Source organism: Macrosteles quadrilineatus, unplaced genomic scaffold (assembly GCF_028750875.1).
Source record: "Macrosteles quadrilineatus isolate MER2022 unplaced genomic scaffold, UCM_ALF_1.0 Scaffold_1__1_contigs__length_201487025, whole genome shotgun sequence".
In the NCBI taxonomy this organism is placed as follows: Eukaryota; Metazoa; Arthropoda; class Insecta; order Hemiptera; family Cicadellidae; genus Macrosteles; species Macrosteles quadrilineatus.
In genome coordinates, this window is record NW_026542594.1 from 167,465,438 (window position 1) to 167,487,473 (window position 22,036).

Sequence of the window (22,036 nt, forward strand, 5' to 3'; positions counted from 1 at the left end):
CGAGTTAGTAGACGAGTTACAAACAGACAGCAGAGTCACAAAACAAAGTACAGAATTGCAGATAGACTCAGTGACAGATACCATTGATTATACATTAGGTGAGGTCTGTAGTCAAATCAAATCAAATCAAATCAAAGCTTTATTTTCCAATAGACATTACAAATGCATGTGGAATGGTCAATGAAGGTATTATGTTGGGAAACATTTGTCAAGGAAGAGTACAATAGATGTAGAGTACAAGGTCAAATCAAAATATACAAAGATAATATAAAATACATGCAGATGAGGATAACTATAAGAGAAAAAAAAAGTACAATCATTACTCAATATTTAATGGTTTAGGAAATTCTAAAAAATCGTTAAGTTTGTAGAACGGATTCTTAACTAGCCACATATGAATTTTAGCTTTAAAAACTTTGTAAGGAAGTGATAGCAATTTGTTGGGCAATTTATTTAGACATTTTAGGCCCAGAATTTTATGACTTTTCTTTGTTTTGCTCAGTCTAACATGGGGTATATCAAATTGATGTCTGTTTCTAGTTTGAAAATCATGAAAATCACTCCTTATGGCATGTGAGTCCATTTCCTTAAAACTAGTTAACATGATATTAAATATATATAAATTAATAACAGTTAAAATATTAAATTCAATAAAAATGGGGCGACAATGTTCCTCAGGATCAACCCTAGCCATTATGCGCAGGACCTTTTTTTGTAATATTAAGACATCGGAGACATGAGAACTATTACCCCAAAAAATGATACCATAGTTCAAGGCAGACTGAAATAAAGCAAAGTAAACTGATCTTAAATAACTAATAGGAACTAAATCATTAAGCTTACGAAAAAGGCAAATCATTCTACTTAACCTAGTACAGAGTTGCGTTATATGATCAGACCAAGTCAGTTGTTTGTCAATATGGACACCTAGAAACTTTACCACATTGGACAGTTCAGCTTCAAGTGGGCCTATATCATGTAGAGGTCTAAGGCAAAATATGACTGATTGTGTTTTGTCTTTATTCAAAAGAAAACTATTAGCTGAAAACCACTCAGCAGCAGTATTGACTGTGTTTCTGACATTTGACTTAAGATGCAAAAGGTCACTGTGACAAGATAGCAAGGTAGTATCATCCGCATAGAGATAGGAATTGCAACTAAGATTCATAGGCAGATCATTTATAGCAATTAAAAACAGAAGGGGGCCCAAGACGGAGCCTTGAGGTACCCCACAGTTGCTGAGGGCGATGGAGGACCATTCACCATCAGCATATACCGCCTGTCTACGATTTGCTAAATAAGACCACAAAAGATTTAGAGCACTGTTTCTGATTCCATAAAACTCCAACTTATGCAGCAAGATCTCATGGTCAACACAATCAAAGGCCTTGCTAAGATCAATGAAGGTGGCCCAGGCAAAATCTTTATTTTCAAAAGCCCTGTGAATGTCCTGAACCATGGCATCAATTGCATCCACAGTGGACTGTCCAACTCTAAAGCCAAATTGTTGTTTGTTAAAGAGAGAATTATTTTCAAAAAAGCTGTTAATCTGATTGTGAATAATATGTTCTAGAACCTTGGACAGAACAGGTACTAGACTAATAGGCCGATAGTTTCCTGGGCAGTTTTTATCCCCTTTTTTGAAAATAGGACAAATTTTGGAAATTTTGAGACAATCAGGAAAGAATCCCCCCTGTAGACAGGCGTTTACACAGTAAGTCAATGGTGAAATTATTACATCAACAATTTCTTTAATGAACCAGTTGGAGATATCATAGATATCTTTGGATTTGGTATTTTTCATTTTAGTTATGACTGACATAACCTCACTACAAGTGACCAAAGAAAAGTGAAACTCTGAATTGTTGAAAGGAACTTTTTGTAAGAAATGATCATAAGTATTTGCAGGTTTCTTAATACTGTTTCTAATACTGTTAACAGAGTTAATAAAAAAACTATTTAGTTAATTTGGATGAAATGGAAGCTTATTACCGCTTCCGAGAGATTGGGAATTTTCTTTTACAATTGCCCAGGCTGATTTACATTTGTTGCTGGAGTTTTCAATGAATAGGGCATTATAATTGAGCTTGGCCTCCTTTACTGCCCGTTTGTAGTTCTTAACTAGGGTCTTATACTCTAACTTACAAAGATTGTCACTACTTACACAGGTCAGATCATAGGCATGTCTTACCTGCTGCCTGAGCCTGTCAAGATCAGGAGTGTACCAGGCACGTGACCGTTTCCCTTTTGGGTTTGGTTTACAGTCTATAGTCAATGAACAAAACAGATTGTTTTAATGCTGATGACCGTGGTGATTCAATAAATTTATAATATGTTTAATCTATAGTATTGGGTTTTTTGGGAGTTTATTCAATAATATTAAAATGTTGTATGCTATGCGAACCAGACAAATACCCCCGTCCCAGCAAACCTGCATACTAAGCGAATTTCCATCTACCCGGCTTGATTTCTACTAAAATATTCCCTATAAATTTTCAGATTTATTTCCTATTTAAATAACATTAATTTTAGTGAGTAGTTAGGTTTGCTGCTACGGGAAAGATGTTGAGGTGTGTTTTTTTTTCAATTGAAATATTGATAGCTTAGTATGAAATAAACCAAATTGCCAAATTTGATTAAAATATATCCATAAACAAGCAAACTAGAACAGTTTATTTATTCTCCATAAAAATAACATGGGAATTTTAAATTTACAATTTTTTTAATTTTCTCCGTAGTCAATGAACATTCAAAAACACTTCAATATACTAAATTATTTGTTTTTTTAAGCTCTTCAAAATGGTCTAGAGAGAAATTTAGAAATTTAATGTTTTTAGGGTCAAAAATGAGAAAAACCCATTTTTACCCCATAAAACCCCCCATAAACCCCTGATCCCATGGTCCGATTACGCTGGTTCGCGAACTCGTTCGAATAAATGTAGGTTTACACGTTTGTACCAAATTTCATCAAAATCGGATCAATTTTGCTCGAGTTATCGCGCTAACGGACACATATATAAATAAATATATATATATATATATATGAATTTGAACGGATGGTGTTTTTGGCCTCTGGGGACCTCAAAATGAAAAAGTAAATCGGTCCCGGGTCTAGGTCTTACCATGAGACCTACGGTAATAGCTTATTCCCTATATGGGAAATTCGCTAAAACTATACTGTATATCTTTTTAGCGAATTTCCCATAGAGGTTTTTTTTATTGGTAGGTGGAATGCGTTACGCACTTCCCGATACGTTGACCGCACCCCCTGGAGCGCCCGACGTGCCGGGGGAGTGTGGGACTCCTACGGGTGCCACCGTAGGGGGGACGCGGAAAGGTCGCCCCCGGAAACATCACCCCCCTACGTCATATTGACGTCAGAGACCGGGGGGTGATGTTTCCGGCCGCGGACACTCAATTTCAATTGCAGCATGCACTCGTCGATATGACGAGTTATTTTTGAGTTTGCGTATTAATTAGATAATTATATTCACTTATCATATACAATTACCAGATTTTCTAATTAGAATTGATGTTAACCGGATACGTTAACCCCGATCGTTTTCAAAATGCACACCCCGGAAAGGTCCCCCCCTGCCATGATCTCCCCCGGTATACCTGCTGTAGGGCTTGGGCTCGTGACTCGAGCCAGCTATTGTTCACAAGGGTAGAGACTGTCCCATATTAACCACCGCTCGACTGAACTCGCAAGAATGGGAAGGATTTGGTATTATTACGCAAATGTTGTGGATATTAAGATAAATACAAATTAACACTTTGATATTGTGCTTTCTCTAGACATTTCCCCTTAATTTTATACATCAAATGATGTATAAATTACATATAGTTTTTTTCCGTCAACGTATAAAATGTATTTGAAAAACGTGGAAATGAAATAAAATGTTTATAATAATAGTGACAATTAAGTAAGGAATCAACTCGTATTAATATGAGCATGCTCCATCCACTCAACATCATAATACAGTCAGTACACACTTGAAAAACATATTTTCACATTTCCTAATTCTTAAATTGTAAACATTGAGCAATAAATGCTGTATATAATTTTTATACATTTTAATAATTGTCTGGATTTTATGGTAAAATAAATGCATTGAGAATATTCCTGATTTGATATTGGTGAAGGACTCTTTCCCGTAAAAAGAATTTAGAAAGTATATATTGGTTAGTTTCTTCGGCAATAAACAGGAAAAAGCTCACACTGTTTACGTTTGCGTTGACAGAGAAGCAAGCAACAGTGTCACATTCACTTTATTTCATGATTTCACACTGCTGATATTAAATAGCTAAATTGAAATTGAAGTATTATAGTACAGTTATTCCATGAACGGTCGCCCATTGTTTTGAAAGTTACACATTTAAATCTACCTGTAGTTCGCAGAATATTAATACGTATAACTTAAAAGTTTGCAAGAGAACATAAATCCTAAGTATAGTATCCACTGTTCTCAGAGTATTGATTTATGGAATTCGTCTGTAATTTGCAGACTATTAATTCGTAGAGTACAACTGTATTTATAGCGGGAAGTATTTTTTGTAAAATAGCTTAGACTTCCCCACTTCAGGTATCCCTCCCAAGAATACCTGAGCCAAATACGTTTGTTTAACATAGTCAAGGAAAAGTTTAGTTAGTTATTTACTAAAGTCAGTTTCATCTTTTTACCATAATTCGTTCATTAACATAATTTATAATTATCAGTGTTATCCAGCATATGTACTTAATTAATTTGGAAGGGGTTAATTTGTGAACTCATTGAGTTTTAAACAGATTTTGAAAATGTTAATGTAATTTGTAAAAAGTATACTCTGAAGTTGCACTAACAATAAAATCAGCTCAAAATACGGTAGGGGATTTTCCCCATTGTTTTCTAGAGACCTGCTACACCGGTTTACATTTTTATAACCCTCGAAATTTTGGTATATCGATATAGACTACACACATTCTACAAACATGACATAACTTTCATGGCATAAACTTATAGGCCTACTTACACAGATTTGATTTCAGACAAGTCTTGATTTTACCCAAGTGTAGAAGTATTAGAGATGTATAGTTTAAATCTACAGATTTCCTACAGTTACGGTAAGAAAAACCAACATTTTTAAAATTGAAACAGTATGCGGGCAAACACCGACGATCAATATTTAAGTACAGTAACTACTTGTAACATAAAAACGTCAATGACAGTTTGAAACCAGCTGTTAGTTAAAACAGCACTGAAACAACTTTAAATTATTAGCGTCGGCTGCTAGACTAAAAAAATTAAACTTAAAAAATGAAATCATGACATTGACATTCCCTTCCTTAGAAAATTATATTTATTTCAACACAAAAATCACGAAATCGCGAAAGTGGTTGATTCAGAATCCTGAAATGAAAAAAAAACTCTGTCACGTTTAAAAATATAATATATCACAATTAATTGCACACTCTAGTGGAAATCGATGAAACCCACCCATATGAATTCTTGCTTATCCGTTTACTTTTCCACTCTTTGCGTTTTTGTACATGCCAAGTCAAGTCTTAAAACATTACATTTAAAACAATTGTATTAAATCTTCCATAAATTACAAGAAACAGTGACTCATCCATTTTCCCCGATTCCGAATATTTGTGCGCAATCTTGGCGACTTAAGTTCAGTCTCCAGCATTTTGGAGGTGTTCGCAATTCAGACACACCCGTTCCCATAGTCCGATTATGCTGGTTCACGAACTCGTTCTAATAAACTTAGGCTTACACGTTTGTAACATATCTCATCAAACTCGCAGCGTTGTTGCCCGAGTTACCGCGCTCACGGTCACATATACAGGGTGTATTTAAAGTCCCGCATGGGCTTAATATTTTCAAAACGGCAATAGATAAATCAATAAGATTTGGTACATAAACACCACACCTAAAAACAACGTTTTAAAGACTGTCAGTTTTCTGTCATATAATGGGGACATCCCGCAAAGAGTCAGAAGGAAATCTTAAATAAGAGCATAGGTTGATATTTAAGTTCGTCGTCTGCAACGATTAAGTACAATCGTTCGTCGTCTGCATCATGGCGGGTGATGATACCATATTGCATTGTGGCTCTTGTAATTTAAAAGTTAATACAAGGGCTAAAGCCTTGAAATGTTCCGGGAAATGCGGGAAACCTTTCCATATTTCCTGTATTAATATATCTGATAGTGATTATAACAAGTTCAAAGACATTAGTGACTTCTCGCTTTGGTTTTGTGAAGGCTGTCGTTTGTGGTTAGACTCCATAAAGACATCGCCTACTGCTACAACTACAAACACAAACAAGGTTATTTATGATGATAGTTTGGCGCCTTCTGAGAAGCCTGTGTGTTGTGACTGTTTCGGATACATACAAATTTTGACAGACGAATTGTCTAACTTGTCTGAAAATTATAAAATATTATCTCAAAATGTATCATCTGTAGTACATCAGCAAGCTAAGTTTCATACTGTGTTGGACTCGCACACTGACATGTTGAGTGGTATTGCTCTATCGAAAGAATATGAAAATGACGATCTGGTACTGAACCAAGGTAAAATCAGCTATAGGAATGCTCTGGTAAGCAATGTAGACAAAGGACGTGAATTTCCAGACTCAGGTAGGCCTAGGCTATCCAACATCCCTTCTACGGCTAAGCTTTCAGTAGAGCTTTCCCAGAGTTCTGTAATGATTAATCGGCCTAGTGTTACCTCTGCTCATGAGGAAAAATCTACAATTACGGAGTTTTCAGAGACTAAAAGTAGTTCCCCCGACCTAGATGTTAACAGTACCGGTAATAAGCCAGGCTACAAAACAGTAACCTACAAAAACAGGAAGTTACAAAAAACTCAGGACAATAGTGTAAAATCTAATTCTACAAACAGCTATGTACATAGGCCTACAATGAGGAAGAAATCTGTTGCTAATGAAGTTAGTGATAAGCCCAAATCTGTTGCAGTCTTTGGTAAGAGAACGGCTGGTGAAGGAGTGATTAAGTTGGGAAGTGTAAATAGGCTGTACTGGATTTTTATCTCTCGACTAAAACCTGACATTAAGAAAGATGACGTTGATAGTTTCCTGTTGGCGAATGGTATATCTGGTCATTCCTGTGAAGATGTTGTGACTAGATTCTCGTCATATAAATCTTTTAAGATTGGAGTCAATGAGGAAGATAAGGCAACGCTGCTCGATCCTTTGTTTTGGGATGAGGGTATATTGGTGAAGGAGTATGTGCCCAAAAAGCGCAACCTTACCAACAAGAATTTTTTGTCCGTGAAGTCAGGTTAGGTCCAAGTGATGCAAAATCTAACCTGTCGAGTGAACTGATCTGTGGAAATGTTGCCACAAAATTTATTCTGTTTAACTGGAATGTGCAGGGCATTGTGTCTAAATTGGACTATCTTGACGTGTTAAAAAGCGAGATTAATCCTCATATTTTGTGCCTGGTTGAGCACTGGCTCTCTACTGATGAACTAATATTACTTAAAATTCTCGGTTATTCTATTGCTGTAAGCTATTGCAGAAAATCTTCTAAACATGGTGGTTCTGTTATTCTTCTAAAGGACAGTATTGAAGGTAAGCCACTCCAAGTCATAAATGGCATGGCAGTTGATAAGGAATTTGAAGTTTGCGGAGTGTTTATTGCATGCTTCAATTTGGTAATCATTAACGTTTACCGAATCCCTGATCGTAGGAAAATGTCAGTAGATGCTTTTATAAATCGACTCTATGATGCTCTAGGCTGTGTATTTACGAAGTTCCCAACCTGTAATATTGTGCTAACTGGTGACTTTAATGTGGATCTTTGTGCAGAGGATTATGATACTACTGAATTCCTCAACTTATTAAGTATGTTTGCACTCAAACCTACTATTACTGATATTACTCGTCCCAGTAATAATTTACGTGGCGGTTCCTGTATTGACAATTTTATTACAAATATCCATGTGGATCGTTTCTCCGCTGCTGTTGTTCCAACCCTTGTGTCTGATCATGATGCGATTAGGATGAAGGCTACTGTGGACACTAGACCAATCACCACAGATGAACCTGCCCTTCCGCTGAAAAGAAGAAGGCCTATCACAGGTTTCGGATTTACTTACTTTATGTATCTACTTAGCACTTTTAATTGGCTTAGTTTGTATACAATTAGTGATCCTTCTGATTCTGTTGATTTTTTCCTCTCATCATTTGTAGCGATAGTTGATAAGGCTTATCCTTTAGTGCAAAATAAGGTTAAGTTGGGTAAAGCCAATGCACATGTTAACAAATGGTATACCACTGAGTTACACAATCTCAAAAGCTCATGCATTGAAATTTACAGTTCTCTAAAATTAAGTGGCTGTGCACATTTAAGAAATGAATACAATCGCCTTAGGCGCATGTATAAGTTTAAACTGCGAACAGCGAAGAGTGAATATTTTTCTAACATTGTAAATCAGTCTGCAAACAAACCAAAAGCCACTTGGTCTATTGTTAGCTCATTGACCTCTGTAAACACTAAGCCTAAAGCATTTTTAGGTAATAATTTGACATCTGAAGGTTTTAATAATTTCTTTATTGACAAAGTGAGTGATGTTGTCTCTAGTATTTCACCTAGTGTAAATAGTCATTTAGATTTTCTGACAAATGTTGACAAACCTTGCACACTGTTCAATTTTTCACCAATTAGTGTTGAGAATCTTTATTCTATTATTATGGGTATTAAGAATAGCCAATCACTAGATGTACATGGTTTGAATGCAATAATCATCAAACAGGCAGCTCAGTTCATATGTGAACCCTTAGCCTATGTTATTAATTTATGTATGCATGCTGGTGTTTTCCCAAGATCATTAAAATATGTGAAAGTAGTACCTGTATTTAAAAAAGGGAAAAAGGACAGTTATGAGAACTATAGGCCTATTAGTATTGTTAGTATTGTATCTAAGGTCTTTGAGATTGTTCTCAACAAACAAATCGTAGCCTATTTTGAATCAAATAAGATATTTTCTTCTTGTCAGTTTGGATTTAGAGCTAAACATAGTACAATTGAGGCAGTGCTGTCACTTGTTCAGATTAGTTCTGAGGGTCTAGAAAAAAAACAAAGTGTTGGTTGTAGATTGTTTGACCTCACCAAAGCGTTCGACACTGTGTCCCCCCCACCCACTAAACCACCTACCCCATCCCTGTCCTTGCTCCTGGGAGGGCGGTTGCAGCGTATCAGGCTGGTGCTGTGCTGCTGGAAGATCTTGCTGGGGTTATCATCTCTAGAAGGGGTCTCTCAGGTGGGGTGGCGGATTACTCGTCGTGCTCGGCTGATTCTGGCTTCTCGAAGTACTCTCCTTCGTAGCTCAACCGAGGGTGGCTGCTCGTCAAATAGAGGAATGATAAGCTATTCCCGTAGGTGTCATGGTAATACCTGGACCCGGGACCGATTTACTTGTTCGTTTTGAGCTTCAAACGTTCCCAAAGAGGTCAAAATTACCATCCATCCAAATTCATATTATATATATCCATAAATTTAAATAAAAATATATACATATACTATTTAATAATATACAGGGTGTCCCGGAACTCTCTACCAATATTTTAGGGCATTGTTCCTGGGTAAGAAACATAACTAAATATCATATTTAAATTGTCCGGAAGTCCTTAGTTACTCAGAAAGCCGCCATTTTGTTTTTTCACTTATTAATAATTTTTTTCTGAAAATTGGTTAAACATACGAAGTTGAAACTTTGCACAAACATTTATGACAACTAGACAAAGCTACAAAAAAATTATGACGATTTTTCAAATGCATAAAACAAAATGGCGGCTGTTTAATATTTTGTTTCTTAAATTACTCAAAAACCGTTGATTTTACAAAAATTTTACAAGAATAACTTTTTTAAGGCAATTTTATTACAAATCGATCGACACCTTAATCTTTAAGATCGGACGAGTATTAACTGAGATATGACAGTTTTAGTGATACGTGACCGCTTTCAGCATGCGCTGCAACTAATATCCGGCGGTCACTTATCACGAAAACTACCATATCTCAGTTAATACTCGTCCGATCTTTAAGATTAAGGTGTCGATCGATTTGTAATAAAATTGCCTTAAAAAAGTTATTCTTGTAAAATTTTTTTTAAATCAACGGTTTTCGAGTAATTTAAGAAACAAAATTTTAAACAGCCGCCATTTTGTTTTATGAATTTGAAAAATCGTCATAATTTTTTTGTAGCTTTGTCTAGTTGTCATAAATGTTTGTGCAAAGTTTCAACTTCGTATGTTTAACCAATTTTCAGAAAAAAATTAATAAGTGAAAAAAACAAAATGGCGGCTATCTGAGTAACTAAGGACTTCCGGACAATTTAAATATGATATTTAAATATGTTTCTTACCCAGGAACAATGCCCTAAAATATTGGTGGAGAGTCTGGGACACCCTGTAGAATCGTTCGGATAAAGGGGCGCTATTGTAAATATTAAAGTATGGATGCCAACTCAGTACCCTGAAATGATTTTTTTATTTCACAAACTCTATGTTTCGGGTCTTTACACCATTTTTATGTATGGTGAAAGAGACCCATGTTAGAAAAAATTGCCTAAAGGTATAACATGCCAATTTTTAATTATGTGTCCGTTAGCACAATAACTCAAGTAAAAATATGATACGATTTTGATTAAATTTGGTAGAAACGAGTAAACCATTTCATTTATATCATTTCACCATATCATTTATTCAAACGAGTTCGCGAACCAGCATGATCGGACTATGAGAACGGGAGTTTATTGGGGGTTTTATGGGGTAAAACGACGGGTTTTCCCTTTTTTGACCCTAAAAACACAACATTTTACAATTTCTTTCTAAACAATTGTATAAAGCTTTAAAAACATTATTTAAATAAGTATTGTCATGTGCTTGATCGTTAAGGAGAAAATTTAAAAATCCAATGTTATTTTTATGTTGAATAAAACTTTTGTAATTGCTTGTTTATGAACACTTTTTAGGTAATTAGTTTAAACAATTAAGACATGTCAGTAGCCTACTATAACTGATGCCATTGACAAACATAAATATACATTATTTGTCTGTGTATTTAGATTTTCAAAAAGCATTCGATGTTTTTGGATCATGTGCTGTTTTCAAAATTTAGAAAATATGGCATATGTGATGGTAGGGCTTTGGAGTGGTTGCAAGCTGCAATCTTTTTGTAAAAGAAGAAAGCACTAAGCAGGCTGTGAAACTTAATAGTGTTTTGAGTGAAGTGCTTGATTTGCAGCTTGGCACCCCTCAAGGAGGGGTTTTGGGCCCCATTATTTTTTTTTTATATAAATGACTTGCTGGAGCTGGAGCTTGATTTGTATTCAGAAATATTATGCTGATGACTCAGGTCTTGTGTGCTCTGCTTTCAAATAAAGAATCACTGAAACTAAAAATAAGAAAGGGATTTAGAAAAGATATCAAATCGGCTGATTGAAAACAGATTGTTACAAAATGAATTTGACTTATTGTGCCATAAACACTCTTGTATGTATAATTGTTCTTGCTTGCAGTTGTATTGAAGTAGTAGAATATGTAAAATATAGTGGATTGTTTGTTGATCATCATTTTAAGTGGGAGCAGTATGTAAAACAACTTTTTCAATTAAGTTAAGGAAGATAAATTATGCTTTATATCACTTAGTGAGAATTAAATTTAAAACAAGTGTACACTTCAGGGTTTGAATGTGTGATGAGATATGGAATAATGCATTTTGGGGGTACTTACTTATCTTACCATCTTACAACCTGTCATCATGAACCAAAGACATGCACTAAAGACAGTACTTGGTTTTAAAAAATCTGATAGAGTGAGCTATCTTTTTGAACAAGAAAAGTTTTTTTACAGTAACCTTGAATCAATTGCATGTATACTGTTTGATTATGTTAGTTTTTAAATATCAGTATATGTCTAATATGAAACCTGTCAGATTATCTTGATCAGCAAAATATCACTTGTTGGCAGAAAGCCTTTTTAAAAAGGAAACTAGTAGGAATCAGTTTTGCTGTGTTGGTCCAAAATGTTTTAATGTGTTTGTAAAAATGTTCGGTAATGAAATTTATAATGATTAAATGTCTGTGATAAAGTCAAAAGCTTTGCTGTTTTCTGTCAATCATAATATACCATAAATAATCTGTAACTTATTTTAAGCTTTGTTTAGCTATTTAGCAAACTATTTATTTGCAGACTTTTTTTAAAAAGAAGCATATTCTCATTAAATCTATTCTGATTTTTTATTTATAACATAAGTATTAATTATATGATTAAAACTGTTGCAAGAGGAAATTGTCTACTCATACTGTTCAGTAAAAGTGATAAAGGAAGGAAAAATGAACTGTTTGCTGCCACTGCTGCCAGCAACAAGAAAATAAATTGTATTAGGTGATAAAAATTTATGTTTTTCATCCCGCTCGTGCTTTGCATGGCACTTGGAATTTTGTAGTTAATTTAAGATTTGCATGAATATAATTATTTGAGTTTGAATTTGCAGAAGCGTAGAGGAACACTGTATTCCAATCAATGTGGATGCGCTGTCGTTAAATCGCTCTTTTTTGGAAGAAACTTATTCATTGAAAATATACCTAAAATACATATAAATACCCCCGCCGCAGCAAACCTGCAGACTAAGTGAATTTCAACTTGTCTGATTACATTTTTACTAAAATATTTCCATAAATAAGACATATTTATTCCCTATTTAAATAACATTAGATTTAACGAGTGCTTAGGTTTGTTTGCTGCTACGGGGAAGGTAAAAAGTTTTTTGACCATACATCAATAGTATAGGATGAAATAAATAAATTTGCAAAATTTTATCAATATATGTTATGTTCATAAATAAGTAAACTACAACAATTTTCATTTTCTCTATAAGAATAACATGGAAAATTTAAATTACACTATTTTTGAATTTTTTCTGTCACCGTTAGGCATACAACAGCGCTTCAATATACTAAATTATTTCCTTTTTTAAGCTCTACAAAACGGTTTAAAAAGAAATTGCAAAATTTTTTGTTTTTAGGGTCAAAAATGGGAAAAACCCATTTTTATACCATAACACCCCCCATAAACCCCCCCGTTCCCATGGTCCGATTATGCTGGATCACGAAATCGTTCGAATAAACGCAGGTTTACACGTTTGTACCAAATTTAATCAAAATCAGATAATTTTTGCTCGAGTTATCGCTCTAACGGACACATATTATATATATATATATGGGAATTTGAACGGATGGTGTTTTGGCCTCTAGGGACCTCAAAATGAAAAATTTAATCGGTCCCGGGTCCAGGTCTTACCATGAGTACTACGGTAATAGCTTATTCCCTATATGGGAAATTTGCTAAAACGATGTGCATTTATTTTAGTTTGGGAGTTTATCCATTTTTTAAGGAAAATTTCAAAAAGATCATAAAAAAGTCTATCAATAAAGTCGAGGAATTTTTTTGGGGTTGAAAAAACTTGCAGCTAGAGAACTTTGATAGTGAGATTTTCTAGTTTTATTTGTTGGCCTTAGACTCAACATTCAACATGGATGACCTCAATAAGGTACAGATAAACTTGTTTATACACCACATTTCCTTCCAATTACCTCTTGGCTCACTGGCCTCAATAAGACAAACCTGATAGGTCAGTGGCAATGTGACGGACTGCAGCAGCGGAAACAGCTAGATAGTGGAACTCTTTGTGTGTTTTTGAAACCTCTTGTGTTTTTGGATCCCCTTGTGTAATCTCGTCCGAGTTTTGCGCAATATTGGACACATTTACTCTTACGTTTTACCATTGACTAACCAACACAAGTAGACTTCTTATCCCATTGTAAATTTTGAAGCTTGTTTTCCGTGTCTAATTCGTTGGTAACACTGATCGCTAGTGGCAACAAAATTTTGTTTCTATTATTTTAAGTTATATAACTAAGGGATGAGTTATTGTTTATGATTACTTAAGGCCATTCTACACGCAAGGATTTACTGTACTTTTTACCTGTGCAAGTTAACCGTTGCAGTCAAATCGTTGCGTGTACCGCAAAACTGTCCATTTTTGAGAACTGCGCGGAGACGGAAGATGGAGCGATAAAACTATTGCGGAGAGCATAATTTTGACAACGTTTTCAGACAAGTCATTGCATGTGTACACTGTCATCCGTTTCAACTCCGTCTTCACGCTCAAAACCCCAGTGTTGTCTTCACGTGCTGTCAGAGGCATAAGTGTGTTTTTTAATTACGATCGCAGATCTTCGCCAATGTTCCCGTGATTTTATTGTTGAATTCATCAAACTGTCCAGAAGTGTCCTTAATTTATGAAGGGTCAAGCGTAATGAACATAGTGACTGTAATAAGAAAAAGACTTAGATATAAAAAAAAAATACAAAGCAGTAGATTCAAATGTGAACACAGAAACTATTATGAGGTTTGTTGTCTTTTTAGTAACCAACGTCTTGACCATAGTGAGCGCCGTCGTCTCTCAGACTTATTTCTTTGCTTTCTTGTAACACTGGCTGCAGAAATGACCACAGAAACACATTCCATGATATTACATGCACATACACTGAAAGTTATCACAAAACTACACTAAAAGTTGGTGCTGAAACCTGTACCGTGTGGACGCATTTCTTTGTAACGACTTGACTGCAACGTTTTACCTGCACAGATAAAACGTTTGCGAAATCCTTGCGTGTAGACCCCCCTTTAGATGTTTCATTACAAGCTTTTAAATGACTGAAATAACAAGAAACAAATTTTAAACAAAACACGACCCTACAGTAAACCCGGAACTAACAATACAATTCCAGCTGATCCATAAAAAAACTCATATAGTTAGGTACTACCGCTGCTTATCATTATATGAGCTGATGCTGATGGGGGAAAGTGTGTTTCAGAGTTTGCTGATACCGGTACCTTTTATTCATTCGTAATTTGTATAGGATTTCATTCTTTTACCATACCAGCCCATTGTTTTTCCCTAAAAAAAGGCAGTAGGACATTCAATTTTAATATCAAGTCAAGCTAATAGGAGAAAGTAAGTTATGTGTCAGTTTGCTGATACCGTTTATTGAGTTACAATTTAGATCTAAATTTTCCTGAGAGTTCTTTCCACCAATCAGGTCGTCCCATCGGAATAGCTGATCTCATTAGAGATTGTTCCAGGTGTTTGTACAACTGTAACAAAATCAATCATAATTGAAATCACTGGAAGCAGGCACAGTGCGATAAACACATATACCATACTTTGTATGTTATACAATCTCTTTGCGTGTTCAGACTCAGCAAAACTCCCAATAAAAAAAATAAAAAAATTGGCAGTGCTGCACCCTGTTTGTAAACCTTATCTTATAACTTTTTAATGTTATTGAATAGCATAGAACCATAGACAAAAAGAATTAAATATAGACCGTCAGCTGTGCTGCGGTTACCATAGCTTCTGGCGCACACCGCTTGGAGCGCCATCTAGTTACGGCGCACACGCTACATAAACTACAGCGGTGTGCGCCGGAACCTATGGTAACCATGGTAACCGCAGCACGGCTGACAGTCTGTATTTAATTCTTTTTGTCTATGATAGAACCAACTTGTGTAGTTAAAACAGCTGACAAAATTATTTAATTTCTTTTAAATATGAATACTCATAAAGTTAACATGGGAACTCCAGAGCCACTGGGGCAGAACCCGATATGATTTTAGAGAAGAATATATCTATCTATATGTTAATCGGGAATGTTCAAGCTATCATCATATACCAAATTTCAACCCAATACATCAACCAGTAGTTAATGTGTGATTGAGCTTCAAACGAACAAATACACTAACTTTCACATTTATAATATTAGTATGATACTAGCTGTGTGCCCGTTCTAAGCACGGGGATCTAATCGTAGTCAGTTGAAACCTTCTTATATTAAGAACAGTAGTTGGTTTGCGTATTTTCAGATATGCTGGCAAAACTATTATATATATAAACCTTTGCAAATACAGTATCTGACCGTTTCAAGCCAAAACAAATGCTTCGCAATTAAATGACTAGCCTCTAGACTGCCAGTGCAAGTCCGAGGATCGGACTGATCGGAGGATCGTGGATCAGATCAGTAGATCACCCCCCACCACCATGTCGTACGCTTCCGAATCATACCGGCGCATCAGCATACTGTTCGCGGAAAATTGTTATCTGTATCACTGTCGCTGTCAAAACGTATAATTTGTAGATTAAATTTGAATTAAATATAACTAAACTATCATAACCTAACCAAACTAACCAAACTTGCTGATAATGATAAACTCGAATGAAGGGTTACTAATCGAAAAATAGCTCTGTTCTAAAAATAAAATTATAAATGTCTCAAATTTAATTTTACAATCTTTTAATTATAAAATTAAACTGTCATAACCTAACCAAACCAACCAAACTTAGTGATATGAAAAAAAAATTGTTGACAAAAAGTTAGTGCTCCCGGTGGGATTCGAACCCGGCACCTTCAGATTATCAGCCCGACACGCTATCCATTACACCACAAAGGCTCATGCATGACCCAGTTCCGTATCGTTGCAGTAATGGTTGACGTCACGCCATCGGCACTGAGCGGTGGGGGGTTTTTTTCGATCTGATCCACGATCCTACCGATCCTAGGAGTTGCACTGGCAGTCTAGATGCTTATAATTAAATGTCCCCCAGACCGTGTTGGTCCATATGTTAAATCCAATGATTAAACTAAAAAATGCCTTATAGATCTATGAGGGAAGGTATGGGGGTTTAGTGAGTGGGAGAAAATTTCGCGCCGTTCCGGCCAAACCTCGCATGCGGGGTTGGTTCGGCAGATTGGCCACAACCTAAACCCCAACTCTCACTTGTTAGCTGCTGAGAGCTACCTTCTGCCACTGGGTGGTTGGTCCACCTACAGAACCAAGTGAGGGGGGCCCTAGACTAAGGTGTAATGCGATCCGTGCCAAGAGTCTTGTGGCACTGGGGGCCTAATATTCAGTGTCTTAACGGAGCCTTCTGGGAACCAGGGGTAACCCAGTCGTACACACCCCTTACCTCTCTAATCGGGTCACTGGGGAGGTGGACTTAAATACCCGGTATTCGTGAGAACAATGTAGACAGTCTGACCCAAATGGAGGAGGAAGGTCTACTGAAATCTGACGATGACGACAAGCTCGCAGAAACCGGAAAGGAACAAAAAACGACTTTCCAGGGGCGAGTTGCAAAGATGGAGGATAGCGGATGCTTTAGCCAAAGGCGAAAAGGTGCTACAGTATCCAGAAGTGAGAGGAGGCTGGTGTGGGCTGCCAAGCACCCTAACTCTGCTGCCTGCAAAGCCAGTTCCTCCGGGAACTAGGATGCTGGGAAAAAGCAGGGCAAGGGTGGTACCCCCAAAGCTGACTCTAATGAAGCCTCCAGGAAGTAAGGTGGAGGCTGTGCTGACGCAGCCACAAAGGATTGGCTGGTCAAGCAAGTTCAGGAGCTGAGTCCTTTCAGGGAAATCTCGCTACGGCTTGCCCCAGCCAGAGACCTTGTGAAAGCTGTGAAGGTATATTTAGGTGCCCAGCCCTACAAGGTCTGCGTATGAGATCCCTTGGCCTATTGATGGGAGATCAAAGGGAAGAACAGGTCACCATAGTCAAGAGACTCTCACGGTTCACCAAGGACCTGGGATTTGACGGAGAATTAGGACCTGTGAACGAGGGTGCACAATAAGCTGTTCTAGCTGCGATGTAATCCCATGGTAACTTGTAAGCCTGGCCCTCTGTAAAAAAAAAAAAAAAAAAAAGAGATCTATGAGGCATAGCCCTAAGGTAGGCCTATAATTGAAAGTTACTTTCCACACTTAAGGAAAGTATTTAAGGTACTACCTCAACCTCACAATTTAACACTTTATTCGGGTTGACATTTTCATTATCAAGGTGCTCTTGTCCTTTTCATGAAACACTGAGAAATAAGGACATTAATGCGTTACCAACAGACATACACACAAAAATACAGAACTTAATTAGGAAATTTGCTACGAATTTGCTACGACATCTTGATCCGAACAGCTGTTCGTTATTTCATAGATGATTATGTGATAAAATTGAACAAAACTTGACGACAAAAATCACACAAAACTGCATTTTTGGACGTCTGTAATATTATATTTACAAAGTAGTGAGGCCATATTTCAATGGTTAAAGACACTCTCGCCAATCCAGTGAATACATCAAAATGACTTGGATCTTGATAGGTACCGGTATATACTCTCGTTTTCCTGTAGAAGATAGCTTAAAATGAAATCTTGAGTGTTACAGACAGACAGAAAGACAGACAGACAGACAGACAGACAGACAGACAGAAATAGAGATAAGACTCATTTCTGCTTCTTTAATGTACAGAAAAAACTCAAATTTTATTTATATAGATGATTTTACAGGAGGCCTGTTTATTTTGCAAATAAAATAAATGTTCTATATTTCTATCGTGTTGCCATTTATCTGGAATCTGAAGCTGCATAAGGCTTCTTTCACACCAGCGCGGTGCGGCACCGTCCCGCACCGTCGATGCGGGACGACCCGGAAGGCCCTTTCACACTACCTGCCCGGATCCGGGCGTTTCCAGGCTGAAACTTTGCGATTTTTGGATGAATTTCATTTAAATAAATTAAAGAAAGGTGGTTATACTACTTGTTTTATCCGAAAATAAAATACAGTCCCCCCTTGCTAAATAACTTAATTGTATGCCGTGTGAGTAAAAATGTCAATTCATTGTATTTTTAAAAGTTATGGTGACAGCTGTGGGGTAAACATACAAATGAAAGATGCTTTGCTGCAGTGGGGGTCTCGTCCTACACACTAAACCAAAATAGAAAGCTTGACCAAACTAATCGGCTCTATTTAAATTTCAACCTCCCTACCAAAAACAACAAACTTCCCTATTAAGTTACTACAAAATCAACCACACTCAACGACTGATAGACGAAGACTGTCGAAAATACTGATTTTTGTGCGGGCGAAACCAGCCCGTCTCGCGCAAGTGTGAAAGCGCACATAAGAGCCCATGATATAAAAACGATTCATGCGGTTTCGTCCCGCATTGGAAGTTTAGGTTCGTGCGGGTGATTTTTCAACCCGGACGGAGGTTTAGGTCTGTCCGGGTCAAGCCGCACTGGTGTGAAAGCTTCCACATGATTCAATAGTCTAAACAGCTTCGTCCGGTGCGGGACGGTGCCGCACCGCGCTGGTGTGAAAGAAGGCTTAAAAAGCGCTTTAATTATAGTTGTTATACAATTGAGTTCACATAACATAACTTACTTCTCCATCAGAATTTCCGAGAACAGAGTTCAAAATGAAGTCAGGAGGAGCAATGGCGTCGACCAACGAAACGGCTTCATTCTTCAACTGGTCACATAAACTCAGAACAGTGTCTTGTATCAACTGGCTTTGATGGCCATCTATGAATCCACCTAAGGACAGGTTTAAGATACTTAAAGAACTAGACTCTATCTATTAGAATATAAAAATATTAAATGGTCAATCTATTTTTAACTTATGGCATCTGTACACTGAAAAAATAAGTTTATTTCAAATCCAAGAACTTCAAAGGAGTTGTTTTTAATTGTTTTACTTAGAATTCATTTAAGGCAAAACTATCAAGCAAAAGTTAAAGAAAGTAGGTAATATGTTAGCAGTAAAGAAATTGGTAGATTTCTAATGATTATTTGTCCTTTGTTTCCGCAGATAGAGTGCTTCTCATTCTTTCTCTAACATCACTATTGTCAAAACTTTTGACCAAAATTCTGAAAACAAGTATTTTGACGTTATGTATTCTTTAATCTTATTTTGCCCTCGGTTAAAAAATGTCACAAGATTTATATAACTTACAAATCAAGTTAAAAACTGAAAAATCACGAAGGAAAACACAGAGAGAGAACTGGATAGTAGTCTTACCAAGAATGAAAACATTAAAAGGATACAATAGGTACAATAAGATGAGCAAAATGGTTACATTTGCACAGGAACAACATCTGTGCAAAAATTCTCAATTTTGGGTAAAAAATTTACTAAAGCTCATAAAATACTTAGGCAGAGAAATATAGGATATGACCTTAAAAAAAATTGCAAGAAAACGTTTTATGGTTTTATTTTGTAGTGATGGGTCTGCACAGTGACATAATAAAAGTTGCCAAAAATCGGTCCACAGGAAACCTCCTAAAATCAGGATAAAAAATAGCGGCTTTTCCCAACATTGGACAAATTAGAAAAAAATATACTACATGCATGTTTTATTCAAAACTTTTTGGGATATTGACTAGGGAGGACCATCGATGTTTATTGGGTGGTTAGTACTTCATTTTGATAGGGAACTCATTTTTGGCCGCCATCTTGGATCCGCCATATTGAATTTTATGAATAACATGACATTTGGTTTATAAAGAAATTTAAATGTAATGATAACGTTGTGACACATCATTATAAACTAGATTTTCACGCTGATTTCAATGCCAAAATCCGTTTTTTAGATATCTGTTTTCGAACAATATTATGAGTAAAGTTAAGGCTGTATTAAAAGACCAAAATTCATACCTTTTGAGCAACACTATTAGAAGGCTGTCTCCGCAATTTTCAAAACCTCCCCATATTTATGGTGTGCCAAAACTGCACAAACATGGAATTCCTCTAAGACCAATAGTAAGTTCTATCAACTCACCAACTTATGAGCTGTCTAAGTTTCTGCTACCTAAACTAAAACCACTTTTTGGCTTAGAAAACTCATTCATAAACAACTCTACAGACTTCATAGAGAAGATTAAAGGAATAAATGTAAGTACAAGAGACATAATGGTTAGTTATGACGTTTCCAGCTTATTCACAAACATACCAGTAGATGAGCTGCTAAACATAGTTCGAACAAAGTTGGAGAAAGACGATAGTCTACAAGAGCGAACTGACCTTCCTGTGTCCTCAATAATGGAAATGTTGGGGGTGTGCGTAAATCACAGTTATTTCCAATTCAACTCTCAGTTTTATCTACAAAAATCTGGTTTACCAATGGGTGGAGTATTAAGTCCTATACTGAGTAATATTTACATGGACAGTTTTGAAAGTGTCGCCCTTAGGACATGGGGAAGGGAACCAAAATTATGGCTCAGATATCTTGACGATATATTTTGTTTATGGAAGCCAGATACCAATCTCGACGATTTCTTACACCATATCAACAATTTACGCCCAACTATTAAATTTACAGCAGAAATAGAAATAAACGATCAACTACCATTTCTTGATGTATTAGTTGAAAAGAAAGAAAATGGCTTCAGGACTTCAGTCTATAGGAAAACTACCAATACAGGACAGTATTTAAATTTTCACTCTAATAGCCCAAATAACGTAAAGATGGGGATAGCCCAAGGTTTATTTTACAGAGCATTTAAAGTATCATCAGACGAAGAAGCAAGGAATAAGGAGATAGAATTAATCAAAGAAGAATTAAAAAGAAATAATTATCCCATAGATTTGATAATTAGGGCCTTAAATAAAACAAAACAAAATCTGTTAAATAGAAATAACTTAAGTAGAAATGAAGAAAGACCTAATTGTACCATATCTATACCGTATGTCAAGGGTAAGTCTGAAAAAATAAGAAGATTGAACAAAAAGTTTAATATAAGAACAGTATTCTCTTCTGGACCTACATTGAGAAGTTTTCTGACCAGAGTGAAGCCCAAGAACAAAGATCAAGACACAAAAAAAATATAGTTTATAAAATACCCTGTGAATGTGGAAGAAGTTATTACGGCAAAAATCACGACCTATGGAGAAGAGACTAAAAGAACACCAGAAGAGCATTAGTAATCATTTGGAGAGTTATTCCAAACTAAGTGAACATGTTTTCTCTGAAGAACAAAGAATACATTGGTCTGAATCAACTATGATCTACCAGGAAGCAGACTGGAAATTAAGAAATCTTAAAGAAGCTGCTTGCATGGTGGTTGATAAAAGAAGCATATCCCAACCTAGTGCTACAATCAGCCCTATGTTTATACCTTTAATTCGA

The 22,036-nt window shown here is 36.1% G+C and overlaps 1 protein-coding gene across 1 annotated transcript in view; it reads right to left on the reverse strand.

The window, feature by feature from the left end:
- Window positions 1-15,070: 15,070 nt before the first annotated feature.
- The window catches only part of LOC128989308 (peroxisomal acyl-coenzyme A oxidase 3-like), a 30,562-nt gene continuing 23,596 nt past the window's right edge, over window positions 15,071-22,036 (reverse strand). The window contains exons 13-14 of the mRNA XM_054411191.1: window positions 19,294-19,445; window positions 15,071-15,177 (exon numbers count right to left, since the gene is read on the reverse strand). Of these exons, the coding sequence (XP_054267166.1) occupies window positions 15,076-15,177; window positions 19,294-19,445 (254 nt within the window). The 3' untranslated portion in view covers window positions 15,071-15,075. The remainder of the gene's footprint in view (window positions 15,178-19,293; window positions 19,446-22,036) is intronic.